This window comes from Trichechus manatus, unplaced genomic scaffold (genome assembly GCF_000243295.1).
Source record: "Trichechus manatus latirostris isolate Lorelei unplaced genomic scaffold, TriManLat1.0 scaffold00098, whole genome shotgun sequence".
NCBI lineage: Eukaryota > Metazoa > Chordata > Mammalia > Sirenia > Trichechidae > Trichechus > Trichechus manatus.
In genome coordinates this window covers 4,894,700-4,922,141 of record NW_004444034.1, presented here as the reverse complement: position 1 = coordinate 4,922,141, position 27,442 = coordinate 4,894,700, and the positions used below count along the sequence as shown (strand labels likewise).

At 35.7% G+C, this 27,442-nt stretch overlaps 1 protein-coding gene across 1 annotated transcript; it reads right to left on the bottom strand.

Moving 5' to 3' along the window:
* Nucleotides 1-10,930: 10,930 nt before the first annotated feature.
* On the bottom strand, nt 10,931-27,352 carry SERINC1 (serine incorporator 1). Its single transcript, XM_004382728.3, has 10 exons — nt 27,198-27,352; nt 22,796-22,957; nt 19,396-19,565; nt 18,272-18,351; nt 17,920-18,057; nt 16,068-16,237; nt 15,875-15,965; nt 14,275-14,419; nt 13,923-14,153; nt 10,931-12,574 (listed from the first exon to the last, which is right to left on the bottom strand). Exons 1-10 carry the CDS (start codon nt 27,234-27,236, stop codon nt 12,439-12,441), a joined length of 1,362 nt encoding a protein of 453 aa, XP_004382785.1. The 5' UTR covers nt 27,237-27,352; the 3' UTR covers nt 10,931-12,438.
* Between the last annotated feature and the right edge of the window lie 90 nt (nt 27,353-27,442).

Here is a 27,442-nt window from a genome sequence, read left to right as displayed (position 1 = left end):
GTGTAATCCATACTGAAGGCTGTGGTCTTTGATCTTCATCAGTAAATGCTTCAAGTCCTCTTCACTTTCAGCAAGCAAGGTTGTGTCATCTCCATAACACAGGTTAATACACAGGAATCAAATCAACTACATCTGTGGAAAGACGATGGAAAAGCTCAATATCATCAATCAGAACAAGACCAGGGGCCGACTGCGGATAAAGTTGAAACTGAATAAAGTTAGAACAAGTCCACGAGAGGCAAAGTACAGCCTTGAGTATATTCCCACCTGAAGTTAGAGACCACCTCAAGAATAGGTTTGACACATTGAACACTAATGACTGAAGACCAGACGAGTTGTGCAGGGACATCAAGGACATCATACATGAAGAAAGCAAGAGGTCATTAAAAAGACAAGAGAAAGAAAAAACCTAAATGGGTATCAGAAGAGACTCTGAAACTTGCTCTTGAATGTCGAATAGCTAAAGCAAAAGGAAAAAATGATGGAAGAACTGAACAGAAGTTTTCAAAGGGCAGCTCAGGAAGACAAAGTGAAGTATTACAATGACATGTGCAAAGACCTGGAGATAGAAAACCAAAAGGGAAGAACACGCTCAACATTTCTCAAACTGAAAGAACTGAAGAAAATTCAAGCCTCAAGTTGCAGTACTATAGAATTCTATGGGGAAAATATCAAACGACGGAGGAAGCATCAAAAGAAGATGGAAGGAATATACAGAGTCACTATTCCAAAAAGAATTGGTCAGTGTTCAATGATTTCAGGAGGTAGCATATGATCAGGAACCAATGGTACTGAAGGAAGAAGTCCAAGCTGCACTGAAGACATTGGCGAAAACAAGGCTCCAGGAATTGAGGGAGTACCAAGTGAGATGTTTCAACAAATGGATGCAGCACTGGAAGTGCTCACTCGTCTATGCCAAGAAATTTGGAAGACAGCTACCTGGCCAGCTGACTGGAAGAGATCCATATTTATGCCTATTCCCACGAAAGGTTATCCAACCGAATGTGGAAATTATTGAACAATATCAATATCACATGCAAGCAGAATTTTGCTGAAGATCATTACTAAAGTGGCTGCAACAGTATATTGACAGGGAACTGCCAGAAATTCAAGCTGGATTTAGAAGAGGATGCGGAACCTGGGATATCATTGCTGATGTCAGATGGATACTGGCTGAAAGTAGAGAATACCAGAAAGATGTTTACCTGTGTTTTATTGACTATGCAAAGGCATTCGACTGTGTGGATCGTAACAAATTATGGATAACATTGCAGAGAATGGGAATTCTGGAACACTTAATTGTACTTACGAGGAATCTGTATATGGATCAAGAGGCAGTTGTTTGAACAGAATAAGGGAATACTGCATGGTTTAATAATGTCAGGAAAGGTGTGCGTCAGGCTTGTATCCTTTCACCATACCTATTCAATCTGTATGCTGAGCAAATAATCCGAGAAGCTGAGCTATATGAAGAAGAATGGGGCATCAGGATTAGAGGAAGACTCATTAACAACCCACAGTATGCAGATGACACAACAAAGACGATATACAGATGCACAAATTCCAGTAATGCCACTTTCAAGTTGTCGTAAATCTTAGAGAGTAGTGACTTCATTGGAAAACTTTAGAAGTGCCTTTAAGGTGAAATCCTGTGTTAATAGCCGGCTTGTCAGCTGCGCAATTTAAAATCCATGAGTTTCTGTACCTTCAGTGATGTATCTGTTAACTGTCTTGGAGCCCTAATTGTTCACTGTGTCTGTCTGTGTACTGTTAATATGTTCAGTTTTTAGAAGGCATGCTTAGAAATAATGTAATAATTTCCAAGGAAATGATACCGGTTGCTTTTTTTTTTTAACTAATGGGGCTCCTTTGACATCAGATGCCGTTCATTAAGAGTCCCAATGGAAATTAAGTTATTAACTCTTAGACAGATGCACTTTCCAGTGACCTTAAAATTATTTCAACATAAGTGAGCCTTTATAAAACTGTGCATTACAAAATCGTTTTCTATTTAGTAGTAGAAATATGAAATTCCTATAACTACCTTGAGTTAATAAATTCCTCATCTTTTGTTAAGGATCTCTTTATGTTTCTATTCTGTGGAGAAAGAACAACACATTTTAAGGTTTATACTTCTGAAGGTCTAGATTTTTAACTACCAAGAGATGGAGGTTTCTCCCAATAATACTTATGCTTAACACTTTGAAATGTTCAGTTAATTATTAGCTCTTTATTTGGAAAAGTGGCTTTAGTATCAAGTACAGTTATGTGAAAGTTTGGTTTTAGCATCAATGGCAGAGAAGGTTAGTTGCCTACGTAATATCCATTCTTCTGTATTAGTAGAATCTAATTTTGTTTGGCATGGCTGTGTGCCCAGTTAAAAATGTATACTTTCCCAGACTCTGGGCAGGTAAAGTTGACTTCCGACCCAGCTTAGGCCAGTGACATAGTAGAAACCTAACGGCTGGGGCTTTCTTGAAAGCTACTTTTTCTCAGTGGAATGTTTGCCCTTCGTCTTTGCGACATCCATTCTGCCTGGAAGGAGCAAAAGAGGCCAGAACTAGGAAACACACACCCACACACAGCTGTATTTCTGCATCTATATATTTTGAAAACCCCAGTTCACACAAAATGCCTCTAAATCCAATCAAACATCACAGAGTCCTTTTTAGTTTTATCCATGTCCAAATGTGTAACTCCCTTTCTGACAGTGAGAAACCTTGATCCCATTGTCTTCACTATAGTTATTAATCTGTATGTTGCTGATCTTCCATCGTTGCTACTCATGCCCTGTGTGGCTCTCCTCCTCGAGTCATTTGGGCTCCCACACCCCTTGCTGAGCTGCGTGTCCATGGGGATGCCTGCTTTACCTTGCTTAGATGCCAACATCCTGCATCAGGCCGACCCCTCCTCCCCTCTTCATCCACAAGAACACTCTCCTGTACAAATGACTTCAGTTCACTCAGGCTCCGACGTCCTGTGCCTGATTACCCCCACCACTGATACAAATATCCTCTTCACTCCTTGGTGTTCAACACCCCATGCACGACTACCTTCATCAGCCTTCTCAGGCGCCACCCTCTCCTCAGTGTGGACATCAAACTCTTCTCACACCAGTCAGGTTTTGACATCTCTAGACACTGCAGCTCTCCATCCACTTTGGTATAGATGTCTACCTCGCTTAGCCCCACCTAATGGCTTTTGGACAGATTATCTAGGAAGAGAAGAAAAGGCCCATTGTTTTAATTTTCAGTTCTCTAAACAACAATGTAGTTGAGCACCTTTTTATGTGTAATTTGTATTTTCTGTGGATTCCCTGTTTATATCGTCCATTTTACTACTAGTTTTTCTTTTTATTATTGTTAGTCTAATATATGTATACACATAGGAATATATGTTTGGTTACGTGTGTTGCAAATATTTTCTCCCAATATGTGGCTTGCATTTTAATATATTTTAATTGTATCTTCTGATGCACAAATACTGTATTATTTTTATTTGTATGTAGTAGAATTTATCAATCTTTTTATAGTTTGTGTTTTTTTGTATCTCATTTAAGCAATTCTTTCTTACTCTGCATTTATTCATTCATTCATTCTCTCCTGTATTTTCATCTAAACGTTTTTAAGGTTTGCTTTTTCACATTTAGCTTTTAATCTAGTTGGAATTGATTTTAGTATATTGTATGAGCTAGAGAGAAGTCCCTTGGTAGTGGTGCAAACTGTTAACGAGCTTGGTTGCTAACTAAAAGGGTGGAGATTTGACTCCCCCCAGAGGTGCCTTAGAAGAAAGGCCTGGAGATCTACTTCCAAAAAAATCAGCCATTGAAAACCGTATGGATATATGATCCAGCAATTCCATTTCTAGGTATATACCCAATGAAGCTGATAGAAGTGACACAAACACTTGCACATCTATGTTCTTTGCAGCACTGTTCACAATAGCAAAAAGATGGAAACAACCTAAGTGCCCATCAACAGATGAATGGATAAGTAAAATGTGGTACATACATACAATGGAATACTACTCAGCTATAAAGAAAAATGAGTTCCCGAAACATCTTACAACATGGGTGAACCTGGAGGAGGGCACTATGCTGAGCAAAATAATAAGTCAACCACAAAAAAATATATTCTCACTTCCATGAAATGAAATGAATAGGTCAATATGCAGAAATTAATATTCATTACTGGTTCCCAGGGGTGGGGGGGAGTGGGCAAAGGAGAAGAAGCACTCTTTGTAGTGGTCACTTTTTGTTATAGAAATGGAAAGGGTGGCACCAAATATGGGTGAAATTGACCCAGCATGACTGATGTAACTGATGGCAATAAGCTGTACATAGAGAAAAGGGATGTATAGGCAAATGCTAGGTTGTGTATGGTTTTACAACAACAACAACAACCAAAAAAGGAGGAGCTACAGATGCTAATACTAATGAGATGTAACCAGTCACCTAATGGGATTAGTTCTCTTGATTTGGGGAATTAGAACCATGGTCTCGTGGACAATCCAGTCAACTGGTATCATGTAGTTCTTTAAGTTTATGCTCTACCTCCTAGTATGGTGAATAATGTCTTGGGCCTTTTTTTTTTTTTTTTTTGAGAATATACACAGCAGAACACACTAATTCAACAGTTTCTGCATGTACAATTCAGTGATGTTGATTACATTCTTTGAGTTGTGCAAACGTTTTCACCCTGCTTTTTTGAGTTGTTCTTTCCCCATTAACATAAACTCATTACCCCGTAAGGTTCCTATCTAATCTCCCAGTTGCCTTTGTCAATTTGATCCCATATAGATAGTTCTTAAAAGAACATAATGCCTGAGGCAGACATTTTTTTACTAATTAAGCAAAACTATTGGTTGGTTTTAAGAAGACTTCAGGGGATATTTTTTGGTTTAAGGTTTAGTGTCTGGGGTCTTAAAGCTTATGAGCAGCCATCTAGGATACAACTATTGGTCTTTATTCATCTGCAACAAAAGAGAAGGAAACCCAACAATCAGAGAAGGAACTGGACTACAGGAATAATTGTCTGCGTGAATCACTGCCTCCTCCAGCTTGAGACCAGAAGAACTGGATGGTGCCCGGCTACCACTACTGAATGTTCCGATCAACAACACAACAGATGAATCCTGATAAATAGGGAGAAAAATGTGGAACAGAATTTCAAATTCTTAAAAGAATCCAAACTTACTGGACCTATTGAGGCTGGAATAGCCCCCAAGACTATGGCCCTGAGTTGCTCTTCAAAACTTGAACCTATCCCCTAAAGTCACCTTTAAATTAAGTAACAGTTCAGCCCAGAAAGTAAAGATTGTCACCCTTGAGCATTGTGTTTAAAAAAAAAAAAAAAAATTCTGTAAGACCAAAGGGTCAGCAGCTGTTTTAAAGCATAGATGAGAAGGTTGAGAAGACAAGGAGATTAAGTAAATGGAAGTGAAACAGAAATAATGAGAATGTTGACACAAAGTGAAGAATGTAACCAGTGTCACTGACCATTATGTTTAGAAACTGGAATGGGAGCAGGTTTTGCTGTATATATTTTTCACCAAAAATAAGACTAATAAAACCCTATGGCACCCAATTCTATTCTGACATACATGGGGTCACCATGAGTCAGAATCTACTCAATGGCATTTTTTTTTTTTTTTCAAATGAGCTAGATCCCTCAATTACAATTTTTCAGCTTGGACTAACTACCTATTACCCAACACCATTCCTGAATTATACAACTTTTCCCTACTAATCCAATATTCCACATCTGTCAGCAATTTTTTTTTTTTCTGGATAACTTTATTACCTACCCCTATGGCTAAACTTCCCATGGAAGCAGCAGTCAAGAAATCAAACGATGTATTACATTGAGCAAATCTGCTGCAAAAGATCTCTTCAAACTGTTAAAAAGCAAAAATGCCACTTTGAGGACTAAGGTGGAAATGACCCAAGTCATGATATTTTCAATCTCCTCATATGCATGCGAAAGCTGGAGAAATGAATAAGGAAGACCGAAGAATTGACACCTTTGAATTATGGTGTTGGTGAAGAATATTGAATATACCATGGACTGCCAGAAGGATGAACAAATCTGTCTTGGAAGAAGTACAGCCAGAATGCTCCTTAGAAGTGAGGATGGCGAGACTTCATCTCACATACTTTGGGCATATTATCTGTTCATCATGCTTGGTAAAGTAGAGGGTCAGCGAAAAAGAGGAAGACCCTTAAGGAGATGGATTGACACAGTGGCTGCAACAATGGGCTGAAACATAGCAACAGTTGTGCGGATGGCACAGAACCAGGCAGTGTTTGGTTCTGTTGTACATAGGGTTGCTAGGAGTGGAACCAATTCAAAGGCACCTAACAACAACAGGCCTACACTGGAGGAGCCCTGGTAGCACAGTGGTTAAGCACTTGACTGCTGACTGAAAGATGGAACCAACCAGCCACTGCCTGGGAGAAAGATGTGACAGTCTGCTTCCATAAAGATTTACAGCCTTGGAAACTCTATGGGACTTTATTCGATGGCAACGGGTTTTGTTGCAGTTTTTTTTTTTTTTTTTTGTTATGCCTACACTGGGAAGAAGCTCTGCTAACTGAAAGGTCATTAGTTCAAACCCACCAGCTGCTCCACAGGAGAAAGATGTAACAGTCTGCTTCCATAGAGAAGATTACAGCCTTGGAAACCCTATGGGCAGTCCTACTCTGTCCTATAGGGTTGCTCTGAGTTGGAATCCACTCAAGGGCAAAGGGTATGCCTACACTGACCATTTTAACTTTGAAATAAGCCTTGATATTTGGTAAGTCCCTAAACCTTGATCAGATGTTCTGCAAAATTTTCCTGGCTATTCCTGGCCTTTCAGGTCTTTTATACAAAATTTAGTATCAACTGGTTCAGTTTCTGAAAAAGTCTCTAAAGGGATTTTTATTGGAATTGCACTGAATTTATAGATTAATTTGGGGAGAACTAAATATTGCATCTTCCAATTCATGAACGTGGTAGACTTCTATTTACCAAGGTTTTTCTTAATGAGTTTCAGTGTTATATTTTCCATAAAGGTTTTCCACATTTTTGTGTATCTTATTTGTTGATGCTATTTTAATTTTTTTTTTCAGATTTCATTTTCTAACTCTGCTATTGGTGCATAGAAACACATTTTGTTTTTGGCGAAGAAGCCAGATAGCCTGAGTTCTAATCCCAGCCCTCCTTGGGCAGATTACCTCACTACTTTGTGGTTTGGTTTCCTTCTCTGTGTAATGGACATAATAATAACATTACATTTTGCTTTGAGCATTAAATGAGAAAATCCACGTAAAACACTTAATGTTACCTATTTTATTTTTTAGGCTTATTGTTATCCCAGCCAATTTAATAAATGCTTATTAATAATTTGACTATAAATGCAATTGGATTTTTGTGTAAGCAAGCATATTTTCTTGAATTAGTTTCTTTCTTACACCTTTTTTTTTTTTTTTTTTTTTAACTCTTCTGGCGAGGACCTCCAGTACTATATTCAAAAGAAATTGTGATAGCATTCTTATTACATCTCTGTTTTTAATTTCAGACATATTTTTCAGTTCTAGAATGTGCATTTGTTTCTATTTTAGCAATTGAATTTCTCAGTTGAACTTTTCCATCTTTTTATCCATTTTACCCTCTTTTCCTCTATTTTCTTTAAAAATTTTATATTAGTTATTTTAAAGTCATTTTCTTCTAATAATCTGGGCTATCTATGGGACTGCTTTAATTCACTTTTTTCTTATAGGTCATATTTTCCTGCTTTTTCTCTTACTTTGTAAATTTTGATTTTGTGTCAGACATTGTAATGAAAGAACCATAGTGACCGAAATCAATATTATTTGAGTCCTTTCCTCTGTCAGGATCCTAAGGTAAGAAGCTGATCATTTTGATGCAGCTGGAAAATGAATTCCAGCTTTAGTTTCAGTTCACCTCTGCTTTCAGATGTCTTGATGGCAACACCAGTGTTAACTGCTGGTCCCTCCCTCTGATAAGCAACTATAAAACACACTGAAACTGCAAAAACTTTTCCAGTCAATCCCCAACTTCCTGTACCATCTATCACTCAGCAAAATTTCTAATGGGGAAAACTGAGCAGAAAAATCAGATGTGCTTTTAGGGGAAAACTGAGCAGAAAGATCAAATGTGCTTTTAGCTCTCCTCCAGATTCCAATCCATCACTCTAGGTCATATGACCTAAAAAGCTCTACTGGTCTCTCCTGCTCTCAGCAGAGTCCCATTGTCTATGGCATGTCAAATTCTCTACCTGCCCATGCCCAGACTAGGCAAATGGCCCCCAGGAGTAATGTGGTCACTGATCTCTGCTCACCTGGGAAAGGTTTTTCCTTCTTTAGAAATTTCCTTTAGACTTCCAGTCTTCGATCGACTTTTGAAAATGATTTTTCAGTTTACCTGGCTTTTTCTGTTTTTTTTTTTTGTTGTTGTTTTTTGTTTTTTACAGAGTAATGATCTGCTTGATCTTCTATATCCAGAACTGGCAATCTAGTTGCTTTTAAGATCTTCCCTTTGTTCTTCAAGTTTGCTATCTTGAGACTAAATACGGATTTGTTTGATCTGCTTGCAATCCAGGGCGACTTCTAAATCTGAAAATATTTTTCTTAAATTCTGGAAGTTCTGTTAAATATTGACGTTTACATTCTATCCTCCATGACTCTTACCACTGTCGTATTTTCCATCTCTTTTATTTCCTTGTAGTTATTGCTCAAAGAATTCTTTGCATTCTTTGTAATGCTTTATAATTCTCATTTTCTCAGATCATTTATGCTGATTCTTTCCTCAGTTAGGTCTAGCCTATCCATTAATTTATTGTTTTAAATTTTAGTGACCATTTTACTTCATTTTACTTGGATGTTTTTCAAATCTGCTTCATCTTTTTCCAAGAAAATAATTATTTTGTATTTTATATTCATCCTTTGTTTCAGACACTTTATATTCTTTTCAATCATTTTAAACTTTTTTTATACTTATACCTAGTAATTTTACTATCTTAAGTTTTTGGGTTCCAATTCTGCTTTTTCTCATTTCTCAGCACTTGCTCATGGTGTTTCCTTTTTTTTTTTTAATGTGTGTTTTTTAAAGTTGGATTGTGAGGTAGCAATGGTGTGTGACCTGGGTTGAGAGTGTAGAGTCCAAAATATTTGTTGTGATGCTACAGTGTGCTCCAAGAGTATTACCTGACTGGGACCACTTTTCTAGTTAATACCTCAACTTGGGAGTCTAGGATCATGTGGGTATTGAAAATTCAAATTGCAAATCTGTGAGAGGAAAAGTCTGTGGTTGAATATGCAGTGGAGACTTATTTTTCCAGCCATTAAAAAATCCAGACTAATTTCCTTATCGCCCTTTTTCTAGTTTTGCAGATATTTTCCTAGTGTACCCTTTCTGTACCCTTTCACTGAGGTAGCCCTTGTCTTTACTTTCTCACCACTGGCCACCTCATAGGATGACAAACCCTGATACTTGTCCTACAGGTTTTTGTTTTCAAGAACCCAGGCCCTTTGATTATTGAGACCAGAAAATGCCCCCAGGATGTCAACATTATCGATACCCACTTCACAGTTTTTTTGCCCTTAGTCTGTTACTTTCTTGCAGGCATAGCAAGCATTTTACAGTTTATTTTTACAGAATTTCTAGTTCCCTGTCCCACCTGACATTAAATAACACCTCATTGTTTCCACTGCTTAGCTCCTGCAGTGCCTTATTGCAGGCATTTGCTTGAGCTCTTCTCACTGCAGCTGTTAAAATCCAACCCTATGGTATAGGCACCACCATGAAATATTTTAAAATTTGACAGACCAAAAGTGATTTCTCTCACTGTTGTTACCCTCTATCCCATTACGTTTCGTAAGGACAGGGACTGTTCTATTTATCTCACATAGTATATATTCAGAGTTGATCAAATAAATCTAGCATCTCTTAATCATGAGATTAAGTTTCATGACAAAACTAGGTTACAACTAGAGTAGCAAAAGATTCTATTTTAAATGTCCTTTATATACTACCACACAAAGATAGACATATATAAACTAGTAAAGTTTAGATTTCAAGAAGCCTAAGGTATCATAATCCTCACAAGTCTTTGACATTTCTACTGACTTTTATTTGAAGGATAACATAGTAAGCTGCTTTTTTGTTCTTCCCTAAGCAAGAATAATATGAAATGAATATTAAAACTAGGAATGTGGCAAACAAAATAACATTTAGGTTAATTTTTCTGAAATCATGCTTAGAAAACCTTTTCCTACTCCTCTGTAATTGCCCCCAGCATTAATAATCCTTGGTATTTAATATCACACGTTGTTTGGTGTACTCATTTTTCGCTACCCTTTGAAGAAAACGTGGAATTGGAGAACTGTTTTTTGGGTAAAAAAATTCAGCATTGTCCCACCTGTAATACTGAAGAAACTCATGTCAAATGAATCACTGAATAAAATATACTAAAACTTGGTAATTCTTATATGAGGTGGAATATTTTTATCAGAATTATATTACTATTTTTTTAAGAAAGGGAATTTTTTCAGTGTGTTGATAGGAGAAAAATGCATCAACCAACAAATAAATAGGAAAAAATGCCTGGAGAACACAGCATGTGTAGACTACCTTATTGACTGAATGAAAAACATTCTCCAAACTAAACAGGTCCTGGTCTACATACTGAAGGCTGGTGGTTTTTTGTTTTGTTTTCTTTTTGGTGGGGGGGGGGGAGAACGCCACTTGGATTACCTCTGGGATCGAAGCTCAGGGGTTACTTACAAACAACCAAAAGGATAAAAACTGCCTTAAAAATAATTCAATTTTCAGGACAGAAAATGGGCTTAGTTAATCCTCTAGAGGATTAGGTCTTAGTATTATAGCCACCCAAATTTGAGCTGCTGAAAAATTAACACACTACACACTTTGTCTGAATTCATTTATTTATAGGTAGAACACAGCCATTCAAAATCTTGGAACACAGTATCAATACACACAAGGTTAGGGAATTAGGTTGAATTGTTATATTCCACTTATAAATATTTTAAAAGAGGCAAATATAGTTTTTAAAAGCTTCATTAAGACTAATGACACATACAAGTAACTAAGAGTTTCTAATTGTCATACGGCTTGATTTTCAGGCTGAAAGATTATAATAACTTAATTTCAATTACATGGCAGCAAATACAAAAGCATTTTAAACTTATCAACTGTACAGTGTACTGTAAGCAGAAGTTTATTCTACAGCATTTCATTATTGGCCTGGCCTGACTTTCCAGGTAGAAGACATGCTGGCCACAAGCAACCCAAATCACGTACATTACCTACCCCTAATGAGGTGCAAAATCTAATATGCACATATCTTAAATAGAAATTACTTTTGAATGCCAGAAAGAATGCTAGTTATTTCTGGCAGACTTGGAATTTCCCAGTTTAGCCACTAATTAGCTAAATTAGTTATTTAAGTCTGTGCTTCAGTTTTTTCATTTTTAAAATGAGAGAACTGGACTCAATTTTGCCTAAGTACCTACTGAAGCCCAAAATTTTGCAGTTTTTCCTGCCCAGTCAAAAGTTTACCACCTTTCTTTTTCGAAACTAATTTCCAAAGTCTTTTTAAAAAACTTCTTTCTCAACCCATGATTTTCCTTTTCAAATCCTTTGTCTAATCCTTCAGCATTCCTAACATCTCCACTGAACCCATTATTTTGCATGTGTTTATAAACTAAAACAAAGTTCACTGTGTAGGTATGGAAGGAGGCCATGCCTACCCAGGGAAGATTACAATCTAGCTGGGTACTCAATTCAGTATGCACCATTGCCAGTCTTTCTTTGAAGGCTATGTGCCTCAACCTACATGCAAAACCTGCACTGTTATCCATCAAACATTCCCTACAAGTTTCTTATCTTCAGATCAAGGGGAAAACCAGACAAGAATTTTCAGACAGCTGGCATTTAAGTGACTTGGTTATACAATCTTAGAATAGCCAAGTTATCTGCAGTCTCCTGTAAGGCAAGGCATCAAAATTTCAAAAGGCAGTCATACATTTCCACTGATACTTTTCTAGAACAGCTTAAGTTCTAACATAGTTGTAAAATCAACCCGTCAAACAAACAGTTCCATTTCTAGTGTAATTTCACAGGTACACAGCAGAGAATATACCTAAGAATGTACATTTTTCCTAACTCACCACCCACCATATTCATAAAACTCTCCCCTGCAATTCATTCAAACACACATATCCATGGACTTGGCAAGAAAATGAATAAAATGGCAAGCGGTAAAATCTAATTCATGCCAGACCAACACTGGAGTAGCTGCATGGGAAGTGCACACACGCACGCACGCACACACACACACTTTACAAAAGTTGGGAATACTGTTAATTTCAAATAAGCAATGATCAAAGTTGGACTTTCATGCCAGAAGTCCCATTCAGTCAAAATCACGATTTGTAAGAACAAGTGGTGCCACCAGTGTCCAAACATAGAGCACGATGCCAATCCAACTGGAAGAGATTTTCACCCAGACAGCTGTCCACTGACTTTTCATCTCACGAGAAGGCTCATACCTAATATTTAAGGAAAAGCAAAAAGGGAGGGGCAGTGGTAGATTATCAGTCATCAAGTTACTAAGTAAATTTCAATACTTCAGGAGTGTTCTTTGCAAATAATCTGTGGTAACAGATACATAGCTGCTGCTTCAAATTTGCTGCCTACTTTCCATACTGCTTTAATAGCTGGTGTGAAGGTAAAAAAATCAGTAATTTTCTTTACTGGAATAAAGTACACAGGCCTCTGGAATAGCTCTTTTACATAATGCTCAGAGGCTCCTTATGTATTTCTGGATTAATAGTTGTTTATTATATAGCAGAGAAATGAAACGTGGCCTCTGGATAAGTAAGATGTTACTATCATGTAAGTCTTATCAATCTTACCTTGTTTAAAAGACTATAACTAGCCACCTTGTTCAAAGTATATATAACCACGCCCCACCTCCCCAAACTTCTCAGATTTACAAGACAGGAAGGAAATGCACCCAAAATTTAGCTGATTAGTTTGTGAAACATAACAAAAATCTTTTTAATCTAAAGTCTTAAAAGCTACTATTACCTGACAGCCAAAGCCTTAAATTATTGAGAACTATTTGGATTCTTACAGCTAAATATGCTCCAGTATAGAGATTTTTAAACATACAGCCTTTCAAATAATACCAGGAAAGGCTGATCTTAGAGAAATGAGGTAAAGAATAATCATTTCTTTTCTATGTCTTTTGCTAGTACTGAAAACCTTACAAACTATTTAAGGCTATCATGTATTAAAAATCATTAAAAATGCCCAAACCATAAAGTTCAACGTGAATCTAAAACCAAATCTTTCAGTAGTCATTTGGACAAAATCAAAAATTTTTTAAGAAATGAAAACAACATAAACTGCTACCTCCCTCTTTACAGAGTAAGATGCATGGATTAGTTTTGAAGCGATAAAAGAAGAATACAAGTACAGTTTCAAAGAACTCTAAGAGATCTACATTAATGTATTCAAAACTCAATTTTAAAGTTTCCAGAACTTTTAATGACAAAGTTCACACAAAACAGAAGAAAGGGGGTATCTTTTATAGCACTGTATCAGGAACTGGCTATGGTAATAAAAATAAATATACATGTTGTCTTGGATAAACTATCAACATGCATTTCTGTAAGAAAAGTGTTCATTTCATAAATATTTCTATTTTAATCTTTTCAAGACTTGGAACTACTTCAATGTTTCTGTTATTATTAAAGCAAGGAAATAAAGTTTGCTTTTCTCACACTGATCTCACTATTTAATTAGCAAATAAAAAGTACTTGCTACCATATCATGTTTTAATGAAAAAACCGTCAGAATTTCCACATCCAAGTTTTCATGAAATGTAAGTACCTGTACCAGTTGGTAAGGGTCATCATGATATAAAGTGAAGCCAGAAAAAGCATGAAGTGAAAGAAGGAGTAACTGTAAGTGACACCATCCCTTTCATTATCTACAGCTCGGTGAACATCATCTCCATCCTCCAGTGATCCATCACTTCTGGCTCCACCATCTTCTATTAATGTTGATTCATCACTTGTTAGAGTCAGTTTATTCACCTGACTATTGTTCGAAGTACGAATGCTGTATGAAAGATAGGGTTCAGAAAGAGAGAAGAAAAAATCAGGCATTTCCTTAAATGATTCATAAATGAATAGCTAGATTTCTTGTTAAAAATTTTTAGAAATTCCATAGTTTTCCTTACCTTGAATAAAACACACACAATAAAAAGAGAATTAGTCCTATAATTCCTTGAGCATGCCACCACTGGACAGACTGCCCGTCCTTTGAAATAGTGCTTGTTGTATTGTAGCCAATTATGCTTAGTAGACTTGGGTTGCACGTGGTGTCTATGACAAAAAATTAAAATCAAATTAAAATGTTAGAATAACATGGAAAATAATTTTTTTTTCAGGGCATAAATAGAGTTCTTTTTAACTCTTTATCAACAATACTCTTGCAAATTCAAAGTTCTGCTGAAAAAGGTCACAAGTATAACAAAAAAAATACTTGAAAACAATCTGTATTTATTAATGGAACCTTTCAAAAGTTTTATAGTGCTAATTTTATAAAAGTGCTTAAAAAGTTAAATCATTTAATTTTCAATCTTGTGCAGTAGCTGAGAGGTGTTATAGCCTCTTCATAGATAAAGAGCACTGATGGTGCAGTGGTTAAGCGCTCAGCAGTTAACCAAAAGGTGGGCAAAAACAGATAAAACAGGTGAAATTTACATAAAGTTGGTAAAATTGTAATAGAGTTAGGAATAAAATTCAGATGCCCCAAACCACAATTCACTGGCTTTTCTGCAACATATTCTGAAATTACAATACTTCCTTAATGAAGTTTATTAATCTGCCAAAGTACATGGTTATAAGCAGCAAGACAGCTTACACGCACAAAAAACCACAATTATTAGGATCCTAGCAAATGCTTTTTGGAAACCAGGTAAGGCATAATGACCTAATGCTTATTCAGTTTTCTTTACTCATCTGTAAGAAAGAATTAAAATAGGGTTGGTATTCACTGACGTGTCCAAAAAATATTTTTTCCTCCTACAAAGCCAGATATGTCAATCACAATCTTATTAATGAAAATGATTTTTATCTTAAAACCAATCACATAAGGCTAATCTCCAAAGCAAATTACAAATAATTTTTTCCTAACCACTTAGCTAGAAAAAACACTAATGAAGCTTTCTCTAATACACTAAAAAGAAATCTTTCTCCAACTAGTGATAAAGCACCTGCAGAGTTTATAAATTCAGTAATATGAGATTCAGGTAAATTTTATTCATACTTTACAAAGAAAGGCTGTTTTCTTTTTTTAAAAATAGTAATTAATTTCTCATGAATTTGTGTCTGCCCTCAAATGACGTTTGGTTTCTCTTCCCATGGAATGCAATGTAACAGGCCTATCTTAATAACCCAAATTATTCTATACAATTGCAAGGCAGCTACAGACAAAAATAATAATTTAATAATGACAAAATGATAATTGGATCAACAAACATTTGAGCAGCTTTTCTTTCTTTCTATACATAACTATTTCATGCACTGTGCAAAACAGATGTATCTCTTGTAATTTTCAAGTAACTTCTTACAGCCTTCTTATGATTGTTAGCAAACGAAAGCACTAAATGAAAAAATAGTTAATACATCAAAGATGAAAATGATAATATTCCCATCTTTTTTATTCCTCTAAGAGCTTAATTTTTAAAAAGCTTAATCTTACAAAACAATCACCCTTGAGAAAAGAAAAGGAAAACTGCAGGGGTCACTGAAAAAGAAATAAAACAAAAAGCATACCTGGTTCATTGGTCATAGCAGACCATGTCAAATACATTGTGTAGATTGTAATTACTGAAGACTGTAACAAACCAGATCTTGGTTGTGACTCCTACAGAAAAAAATTAACCCAGATAAATATTCTGACATTTAAGGTTTATAAAAATTTACAAACACAGAAGCTTCAAAAAAACTAATTATATAAAGAGCATACTTGGATTTTGGGCAGTATAGACATTACAGAAGCACCAATGCAGAGGAGCATGTTCACACTGATGAATGCCTTATTCTCTGCACAACTGTCTGGATGAGTGTAGTAGACAAAGAACAGGACTATAGCAACTAAAGATAGCAGATAATTCAGAGCTGTAGCTGATAACAAAGCTGTGAAAAAAATATAATTGGACAATTAGATTTTGTCAGAAATATTAGGAATTAGGCATATAGCTTGTTTTAAAAACAATCTGTCATTTTATTCAAAAAAAAGTTTTGAAGCAACTAGTATTGCCAGCATATGCAGGCTATAAAAGCAGGGAAGAAAACTAATTCTAAACTTTATCACTGAAGAATCTCATAGCCTTTACACATTTCTCACTATTATCAAGGATAGTAAGTTAGTAACATACTAGTAAGACTTATATCACCAGTAAATCTATATTATAGTTTATAAAACTTTCACATACATAGTGATTATTTAAAAAAAAAAAAGAGTATTACGTAAGGTTTTTATAAAGAACCATAATCATTCAATTAAAAAATGCATTAAGAAACATAAAATCTTGATTTTCATTGCTAAACATTAAGCCCACAAAACAATGATGCTGTTCCTCATCAACTAAAGTCGACTAAAAGGCTAAGTCATCAGTACTTAATATATGTAAACTTCAACACATATAACATGTTCTAGTGTTTGTGATAACGTGCTCAATATATAATTTAGATTTGCCTCAGTGAGGAGATCTAACAAATACTTATTCAATGCCTACAGTGTTCCAGCCCTGTTGATACAACAGCGAACAAAACAAGACAGAAACCCCTGCATCCTTGCATTAAGCAGATTTTCTAAACAACGAAAGCTTATTTCTTTGAGCACCAACCTCTTTTTACTTCATCCACTGAGATCCAACATCACAAACTAGTTGTGTATAAGACACATTAGGCCAGCAAGCATGTTGGATTTGGAGTACACGCTGACTTCAAATTTTCTTTCACCTAAAACTCAGAACATTTCACAAAAAATCCAGATTTCTAGCTTCTTATGAAAAAATCAGAAAAATCAAGCAACATAGGGTCCACTTTCCCACAAAGCAACTATTAGGTGGAGCTGAGCAGCACATGTGAACTTGAGATGGGCCATTCACTCTCTCCAATTCATCATAGTCCCTACTATTTGCACAAAGAATGAATACACCCTTAACCCTGGTCCTCCTTCCCCCATCTTTGTTACGTGTTTAGCCCCCACAAACATCTGAGTTTTGATCCCTGTTTTACAGAATAACCATAGGACTTAAGCTCATCATTATAAACGAACAAACATTAATTATACTACTATAGGAATTTCCTTAGGTGGTACTGATACACATAAAAGCATCCTTTGCACTTAAATGTCTAAGAGTTACTTTTTGTATTTTTTGTTTGCTTCTGTTTATGAACTACATCACCGTATGTTTATTTTTAGCAGTGCTAATCCCTTTAATATTTTACTGTTAACCTGCTATAGGCTAGGTAATTAGACTATTAAGAAATTTATCTAAAATAAAACGGGCAATGAAAAATTATAAAATGCACATGCTTTCAACAACAGGTTTTGGAACACTTATTTTAGCTATTCAGGTTCTTTTTGTTTTCCTGGTTCTTGAATACGTTCTTAACAGGTTTGCCAAAAGATCTCTCAACAAGTTGTTGATACAGTATGATACGATGCCACTCACAAACTTTTATACTAAAAACCTGTTCAAAGGAAATTAGATCATAAAAACTGTAAGTAGTTTTCCTACAGTCCACGTATCTGCTCTCACCTTCAAAGTTCAACTATCTTGAAGATATTCTGGGAGATAAAAGCTTACCTGCATACCAACATCTCGAATTCCCTTCTTCCATTTTTTCAACCCAGGATTCATTCCATGAATGGGCAAAATCAATAAGCAAGACTAGCTGTATGAGGATGAAGCAAAAGGCACCTGCCATGCCCACATAAAACCACACTGAAAAAAAAAAAGCATACATACAAGTGGCTGGTTCGGTTATTTCCTTTTTCATAATGACAACACACAAAAAGGAAAATAAAATTTTATATAAACAATTTTGTCAACTAGGGAATGAAAAAACAAATACTGTTGTAATTCCAGGCAGCCATTATTTTAGTTTCTTTATAAAAATCAACATCACGAACTAAAAAAAAAAAAGAAAATTTCTTACCAGTTGTAAAAGTTCCTTCTGGAATAAAGAATGCCCCAATAATAATTGCTATTGCTGCAGCAAATTTAAAGAACCAGAATCTAAAACAAAAAGAAATATAATTTTTTAATTAATAAACATTACTCAACAATTTCATATATGAAATATTTTAGGAACATCTTAAAGGCTTGTTATACTTTATGTGATTATTCTATTCTTTTTCAAGATATCCTGAAAATGAGAAGACTGCTTTCAAGACACTTTTAGAAACTTTCAGAAACATTATCTGTCATGATTCAATGTTAAAAACAGAAGTTCCATTTCACAGGTTTATTTTACATAATAAATGGGGTAGTATGTAAAAGTATAAGGCGCATTGTACAGATATTGAAATATTGTTAAAAGAAAAAAACATAATAAATGCCTCCATTCAAAACTGATAAAAATTTAAAACAATCAATGACTGAAAGGACAAAAATTAAATCAACCTGTTCCAATGATATTCTTTTCATTGATATTGATATTTATATACCATTTGTTCATTCTTCCCATCTTTGGTAACACATGCTAATAGCTAAGTAATAACAGATACTTAAGAACATTTTTCTCCTTATTTGTGGGGAAAAAAAATAGTAACAATAGGTAATATTCAAATCACCAGTACCAGAAGTGGTGCTTGTATTAAGGGAGACCAACAATAAGATCCTGAAGTTTCTTTCCAGGTTGTCCAGTACAACCAACAATTTAGAAAATCAATCTCCCTGGTTAGTAATAAAGTTTTTCATTTTGCTGTACTAAAGGTCTAGGGAACTGAACTCAGTCCTATGTAGTGGAACTGCTCCACCAAAAGTTTAGAGGAGGAGGAAGAACAGCTCCTCATTAATAGTCACAGATGTGCTTTTTAGGATGAAAACATAAACAATTATGAATCAGAGATTATGTCAATAAATAACTCCAAGCTATTAATTAATATTTATATTTTCCGAGTCCAACCTTCTCTAGTAGAAACAAGAGGATTTTCTTACCTTAACATTCACGAATGGACAAAATAATTCTGCAAATTATTTAAGTTTATTTTACTGTTTAAGTTTCTATAGACAGACTCAAAATTATTGAGAAGAGGCTACTCAGACTTCAAAACCTACCCATTATGCACTGCAGCTCTAGGATCACTGCTGCTCTTCACTTTGATCATCAGCAATGAGAGGAGAAGATGGAACATAGCCAAGCCAAAGCATAAACGGTATACAGCTTTATAGCCAACCAGTATATTACAAGGGACGACACCTTTCTCATTCTCACAAAATCCAGGAATCTAGAAAAACAAGAGTTTGTGACCCATAATTTTTTCAGCAAGTAGAAATTAAAATTGTGTAATCAAATCTTTTTAGTAAAAGTTTGGAAAATGAAGCTTGCTTTACAATAAATATGTAATCAAGGTAAGTTTGGTAAATTTTAATCAACTAAAGTGAAAAAAAGAGTTCAACATTGTGTGAGCCAATGATAAACTACCAATGACATTCCTAAACTGTTTATGTAAATGTTTACTTTGATTTGTGAACTTATTCTAAATTTTTAAAACTTGCATTATACTGTGATACACTGAATTGCATGTATAAGGAGAGAAAAACGAAACTAATAAAAGCTTAAAGAATCAAAGAGTAATTAAGTGTGTCCCTAAGTACTGAAGAGAACAATAATGGTTTTTCAAAGCTAATGCTACTTAAACCCGTTTTTAGTTTCAGCCCTTTTCTAAAGGTGCTATTTTTAATCATGAATGGATTTGGCATAACAAGCTGGCAGTGGTTTTTTTTTTTAACTTAGAATCTTGAAAAAGACTGATGAACATTTCAGAAAATCACATTGGAATCAGAGGGCAAAACCTATTTTTAAATGAAGTGGGAGTATTGGTTAGAACAACAAACATTATTCTCACATGTACTACAACAGATTATTTCTTCTAGGCAACAATGAAGCAAACCAATATACTCACAGATAACTTAATTTGCTTTTCGAAATTATATTTAGGTTAATATGTTACTTTTCTGTTGTACTTGCTACTTCCTACAAAGTCTATAAACCCTTTCTTGACCTCACTTAAATCCTACCTTCTTGACCCAGTTTAAAGCTCATGACAATATGTACTTACCCACACTCACTTGTACCATGTACTCACTAGTATCCTTCATTATCCTGTTCCCTTGTATGTTGGCAGCACACCATTCTGCAAGTTCCCAGCACTAAATTAATTCAACCATCTGTATAAGTTAGGCTAAGCTGGTACAGTAATGAACAACCTCCATATTTCTGTAGCTTAAGACAGCAAAGGTGTATTTTTTGTTTGGTTACATGTACATCATTGGTCCTGAGTAGTCACTCAGGAATCTAGGCTGATGCAGAAGCCACTATTCTCAAGTGATGCCTATGTTGTGATAGAAAGAAAAGCCACATCAGCAAGTAGAAGCTAAAGTGTATCACTTCACTCACATCTCACAGACCGGAACTAATGACATGGCCCCACACATCACCAGCAATTTTTTGATGACCTCAGAAAGCAGAGAAGCAGAAATATTTGGTGATAAGAACTGAAGTCTACCAACCACATTTTTCATAAACATGATCAACTGGATGCATGACAAAACCACGTTAACATGCTTTGGCATGTCTTTTGCTTAAACCGAGGACTGAAGAACATTTACTGAGCACCTACATATGCCACGTATCATGCTAACTACTTTTACAATCAGAATAATCAGTTCCCAAACTTTTACCACTTATCCCTAAGCCCAGAACAAGCAGATGATTGTGCTTTCTACTTTAGTAAGATGAGGTCATCTGACATAAGGACTCTCAACTCAAATTCTCTGTATTTATCATCCATACTTCCTTGCAGGAAAACTAACTTCTATATTCCTCTTGATCACATTCTTTCACACATCAGATCTCTGTTTTCTTTAATTGACTGCTCTCACAATACAGACTTCATTTTTCCCTGTCCTAAAAATTCCTTACTTAACCCAGCTTCCCTCTAAAGCTACCATTTTCATTACAAAAGTCTTCAAATTTGCAGTTCATACCCATTGGATACATTCCTGATGACCATTTGATTCTCCCGCCCACTCCTTTCAGCGCCAGGACTCAAAAAAAAAAAAAACTCTCTGTTCAGTACACTAGTCATATAAAGGAGTCGTGGTGGCACAATGATTAAGCACTTGCCTGCTAAATTAAAGGTTGGCAGTTCTAACCAGCCCAGTGGGTCCACGGGAGAAAGATCTAGAGATCTGCTCCCATAAAGATTACAGCCTAGAAAACCCTATGGGGCAGTTCTACTGTCACGTGGGGTTGCTACTGAGTTGAAAATCGACTTAATGGCACCTAACAACAGTCCTGCACTAGTTGCCAAATTCAAAGGTTACTTCTTAACCCTCATATTCCTCAGTATCTTTTTATACACATTCTCCTGGCATTCTTAAAACTCTCTTCTTAAGACTTGCACAACAGAACATTCTCTTTATTCTCCTCCTTCTCTCACTGCTCTTTCAGAGTTTCCCCTTTCTCCATCCCTTAAGTGAGAGCTTTTACCAAAGTTTTAGCTCTGCTCACTCTAAATGCTGCCATGGTTTCAATTTTCAACTTTATGTGTATATAAATATAAACCCACTAAATAGTCTTTATCTCTTTTGAGTTACACTCAAATTTTCTGCTTCCTGCTTGATATGTATATATGTAATGCAGTACCCCCCAAGTCAACATGTTACAAATCAAATATATCCCATTTTCGCCATCTCCTTCCACTCCTCTCAGTCCCTGAAAAAAAATTTAAAAAAACCAACAATAAAACCAAACAAACAAAAAAAATTATTATTTTCTTTTTTAGGTTAACAGCAATAATTTCCTCCCAGTTGTCTAGGATCAGAACCTGGTTATTTATGATTTCATTACTGTTAACATTTAAATGTCAGAGTCAAGTCTTATGTCCATAAAACTTATTTCAGGCCCTCTACACTTCTTGGTATACCACTGCCTTCCATACTTATCTACTTGACTTTTAGTCTTTCTTAATTACCAGATCAATCTTCCTAAAGCAAAAATATTCTGCTCAAAAAGCTCTGATAGCTCCCTACTGTCTAAAGAAGGGAAATTCCATAGCAATACATTCAAGACCCTCCACAATCTGATCCTCCCCTTACTTTCTAGTTTTATGCCAATTATACTTCCCTATTTTTCAATCTCTACATGTGAAAGTTTACTTATTCTCAGTATGTCCCTTTCTGCATGAGCCTACTGAGATTCTGACATTCACCTGATCAGAATTACTTATTTCCCCATATACTATGATAGTACATTTTATGTACCACAATCACACGACTTAACAGTCTGCCTTATACTGTTTTTGTTGGTTTCCTTAAAAGATTATGAGCTACTGAAAATGAGATTACATTTCTTACTTCGCACATTATTCTACTTCCAACATACAAAATACACAATTTTATACATATATATACTACAGCTTCAGTTAATCATTAAGTAAGAAAAAAGACTAACCTTATTCAGTTGTTCTTCCATTCCTGGTATCAACATTACACAAGCTACACACACTCCAACGAGCATGAAAAGTGCATAGATCAATCTTGTTACAGTGGAGTTGTTTCCACTAGGACAGCATCGGCACAGCAAACATGGAGCACTGCCACACAGACATGGTATCTAGAAAAAATGGTATTATTAAAAATAAGTATAGTTTAAAATGATACAGTGAAAATTTAACTCTTTATGTTCACAAAAGGAAAAAAAAGGACTGAAGGAAAAAAAAAGGACTGAAGTAAACGTCAGAAAAAGAAGCCTTTGCCCTCTATATAAACCAAAATGAATAAAATTACTTAAAACAAAGGGGGAAAAAAATCACTAGCAGCAATCAACGTTAAGCTAAGAAGAGAAATAAAATATGCATGAGTAGCAAGCTGCTAAGCCAACCTCCAGCCCTCAGAAATGGTACTGGTGAGTCTACAAAATTCTAAGACTTCTCAAATAGCCCCGAGGAGGAAAAGTACATTGTTATCATTATTTTTTCCCTCTTCTGACTTGGGGGTAGTGATAATGGTGAAAACTAATACTGCTGTTATTAGTTGCCATGGAGTTGATTTAATAAATAATAATAATAATAATAAAGAACACAATACAAGCATGTTGTTTAGAAACATGGAAGTAAATACGTACTACAACACTGACTCCAAACAGTAGTAATGGAGTGGTATACTGTTTTTTGTAATAATACAATTAACAAGAATTGTGATGTAGAAGGATAAGTGAATGTTAATTTTTCATCTTTCATATCAGTGAATCTAAAATTAAAACATCCTTAAAAACTTACTCCAATTTCAATATTTTATACAATCTTTTTTCTTAAACTCAGAGCAGGACATCAACCCTGGCATTACTGACATTTTGGGCTGAATAATTCTTTATTAGGGGGGCTGTCCTGTGCATTGTGACTGTTCAGCAGCATCCCTGGCCTCTACCCATTAGATACTAGTAGCACTACCCACCCCCATTGTGACAACCGAAAATGTTTCCAGACATTACCAAATGTCCCCTGGGGTACAAAACTGTGCCCAGTGGAGAACCTCTGCTATAGAACCACCTCTTTAGAGGAATCTTGTTAGGAAACTCTCCTAATGAAGAAACATTTACTGAACATTCAGCAGTTCTTTTAGTTTTATCTTATTTTTCTTTTGTCAAATTCAAGAAAAATTAAATTTAATGCTTTGCTTAAAAATACACGTTTAGTATCTTACCATTCCTACAAAAGTATTTTTGTTTATTCATCCATTTGAATATATGCACTGAGGGAGAAAAAACATTACTAGTGGTGGGGAATTTTCTGTGACATTTTTACTTTCTCAGTACTCTGCATTGCTTGACTATTCATAGCAGCTATGAATCATTTCTACAAAAAATGCATTGTATTAAAAAATAAAATCTAGCAAAGACTAGCACAAAATACATATTCAGTAATCACTAGCTCTTTCTTCTTAACTACTTAACTACATTACATAAAATCTTTGACAAAGAAATGACAGTTATTGTATATGACATTATTAATAAAAGATCCAGTCATTTTAAAAACCAATTCTATTCACTAACGCCATTTTTGTCATTGGAATGGGGAGAAGTGTGCAAGTAGATATAAACTGCTAGTAATATAGTTTATAAGGATTAGGTGGGAGGTCCACTGATGTTTACGATACTGTTTAATCACCAACCAAAAAGAGACAGCCATGAATGACTCAGTATCGACAGTGTCATGAATCAAGGATTATGATTAACCTAATTCTGGACCTCTTGACAGCAGAAAGAAAAAGAAAAAAAATTCAACAATTTAACAATGCAATCTCTAAACAGTAGTATTACATGTCATTTTTGCTTTCTCTTAGATTTTTCATAGTCCATAAATTTTCTACAATTATCTTATTAATTAGAACAAAAACTTTTACAATAACTGATTATGCTACAGACACTTGAGCTAAGAATGAGGGAGTTTTTTTGTCTGTTCTTTTTTGTAATTTTTGGCATAAATGACCTAATTTAATGATTTGAATAAATTTTAAATTCATCAAACCCTCTAAGTAAATGAGCATACTGATTGTTAAGAATGTGGAAGAGACTTAGTTGTATATCAAAAGGGCAAATTTTCCTTCTTCCTGTTTATCCACCTGTACTAAAATGAAAAAATTTAGGAAAAAAAAGGGACAGAAAAGCTAGGAAGCCAAGGTTGCTCATGACTGCTCTAGATTATTACGGTGGGTCTAGGAACTGATTTTATAGTATGCAATTTGGGTCATCTTTTTCCCTTTCTGTCTTGTGCCTCTATCTGCCACAGGTCTAATTATTGGAAAATAAGCCACCTCTTTGTTACTAAAAACCAGCTGTCTTCAACTCATAGTGACCCCACGTGTGTAAGAGTAGAACTATGCTCCACTAGGTTCTGGATAGCTGATTTTTTTTCATATCACCAGGCCTTTCTTCCAAGGCACCTTTGGGTGGACTTCAGCTGCCAACCTTTCAGTTAACAGCTGAGCTTGTTAACTGTTTGCACCATTAAGGGAATTCTAATAAATCTACAAGTACTACAAAAATATACATGACTGTCCTAAGATTCTTCTCATTTTCTAATACACCTCGATACTAACAAAGGCACTAAATGGCAGTGGTAACTGTATCACCAACATTCTTCTGGTTAATAAACGTGGAAACTTACGTTGTAAAAATATTAACAGAAATATCATTTTCTCCCATGGTGCTCACTAAAGCTATTTTCTGGTTTAAAACACATACATACGTACCTATAAAAAAAAATTCTTAAACACTATTTTACCATAATTGTTCTCGAGGCAAAAAAAAAAAGTTGCTCATCACTGATCTGGAGATTGAGAATAAAATGGAAAATACGTATTCCTCCTCATAAATCTCTACTACAAAGAACTGCAGCATGTCCACTTGGTAAGTGGACAAAATCCTGACATTAAAAATTAACCATTACACAAAATCTTCCAGAAAAATCAATGAGAATAAACTTATGACAATCATTTATTATTCTGTAGTACTTTCATATTTATTATACACACCAGCCACTTCTTGGAAACCCTATGGGCAGTTCTACACTGTCCTATAGGGACACTGAGTCGGACTTGACTCCACAGTAATGGGTTTATACTAAGGATGTCTCTTTTGTAAAAATAGTCAATTTACAGTCATCTATTCAACCTATTTGTTCCACTCAAGTAGATGCACTAATATATTATTGAAATAAAATATACCATGTTTCCACACTCAGCTCCAAGAAAAAAATACAACATAATCAAGAGAATGGCCTGTGGTTGCAGTAAGAACCCACATGCATTATTTTATTAAATTTTAACATTTATAGTTCAAGCCATAGCAAAATCTTTTTGAACAAAGGAGAGATATGTAAAATAATCAATACGGTGGTTAAGATATACAATGGATTTAGAAAATCAGAAAAGCAACTGCTAGATGTGGAATTAGAAATCACAGATTAAAGAAATATGATTTGAACTCAAGTAACTCCCCCCGAAGTTACAAATATTTTTATTAACTATAATGCAAGGGGGAGTGATTATTTTAAACTGGTTTATTTGTGCCACACGAATCAAGAAATCTTCCCACTATAATAAAAATTGCTTCACTTTAACATCTGTTTAGCCAAAATGCATGAAATCTGACATTACACAAGAATGTTTTATGTAAAAAAAAGTACAGAATATTTAAAACCACAGAACTGACCAGCTTTTCCATGTACATAAATTATTACTTGAGAAATATAGTAATTCCCTCATACCATTAAAGCAGAGAACTCAGTCGCAGAACTAGGATTATTTACTTCAAAACGGTATTACTACATCAATATTACTCCCAGGCTGACCCAAACAACGAAAAAATACATTTAAGACGAAACGCTAGCACGACGGAATAAACAGGCCGACAAGCCTCCCGGGATGACAGTGCTGCAGCCTGAAGCCGATGGGAGGATGTGACGAGAAGAGACGCGTTATCCCATTAAAGGAAGGGGCAGAAGACCTTTGTAGAGACGGCCTAGTCAGATATAAGAACAAACAAGGGCCTGGAAGAAAGGCGAGCGCCACTCCCGGAGGAGGGGTGGGGGAGGGGCTGCAGTTCTCTTCACTTCTTCCATCGGGGTTATCCTCCCATCCCCACCGCACCTCACGGCCACCCTGGCCAATTTTTCCAAAGTCCCAGAGCCCCGAAGCCAACTCAGAGTGACCAAGAGAGATAAGGAGAAAAGGAACAGAAAGCACTCCCTGTTGGGTGGGGTCTGAACTGGGTCTCGCTCAATCTTCCTTGGATCCCTTTCTTTCCCTCCTCTCAAGCTAGCTAGCTCTCCGGAAGCCGCAAAAAGGAACCTTACCCAGCTCGCCACTGAGCACAGCCCCAGGACACTCCCCATCTCCACAACTTCGTAACAACGCCGAACCCCGACAAAATGGAGACAGCGCCTTTCTTGCCTTTTGGGGCTTATTTACTATGCGCAAGCCACTTCCGGCGTAGAACTCGCCCCGCCCTTCTGTGCGCGTCACTTCCTTCGAGGCTTGGGTTGGGCGTGGTAGGGGTGCGGAAGGGGGTCGTGCTGCGATTAGTCTTGCGCGTCCCGGA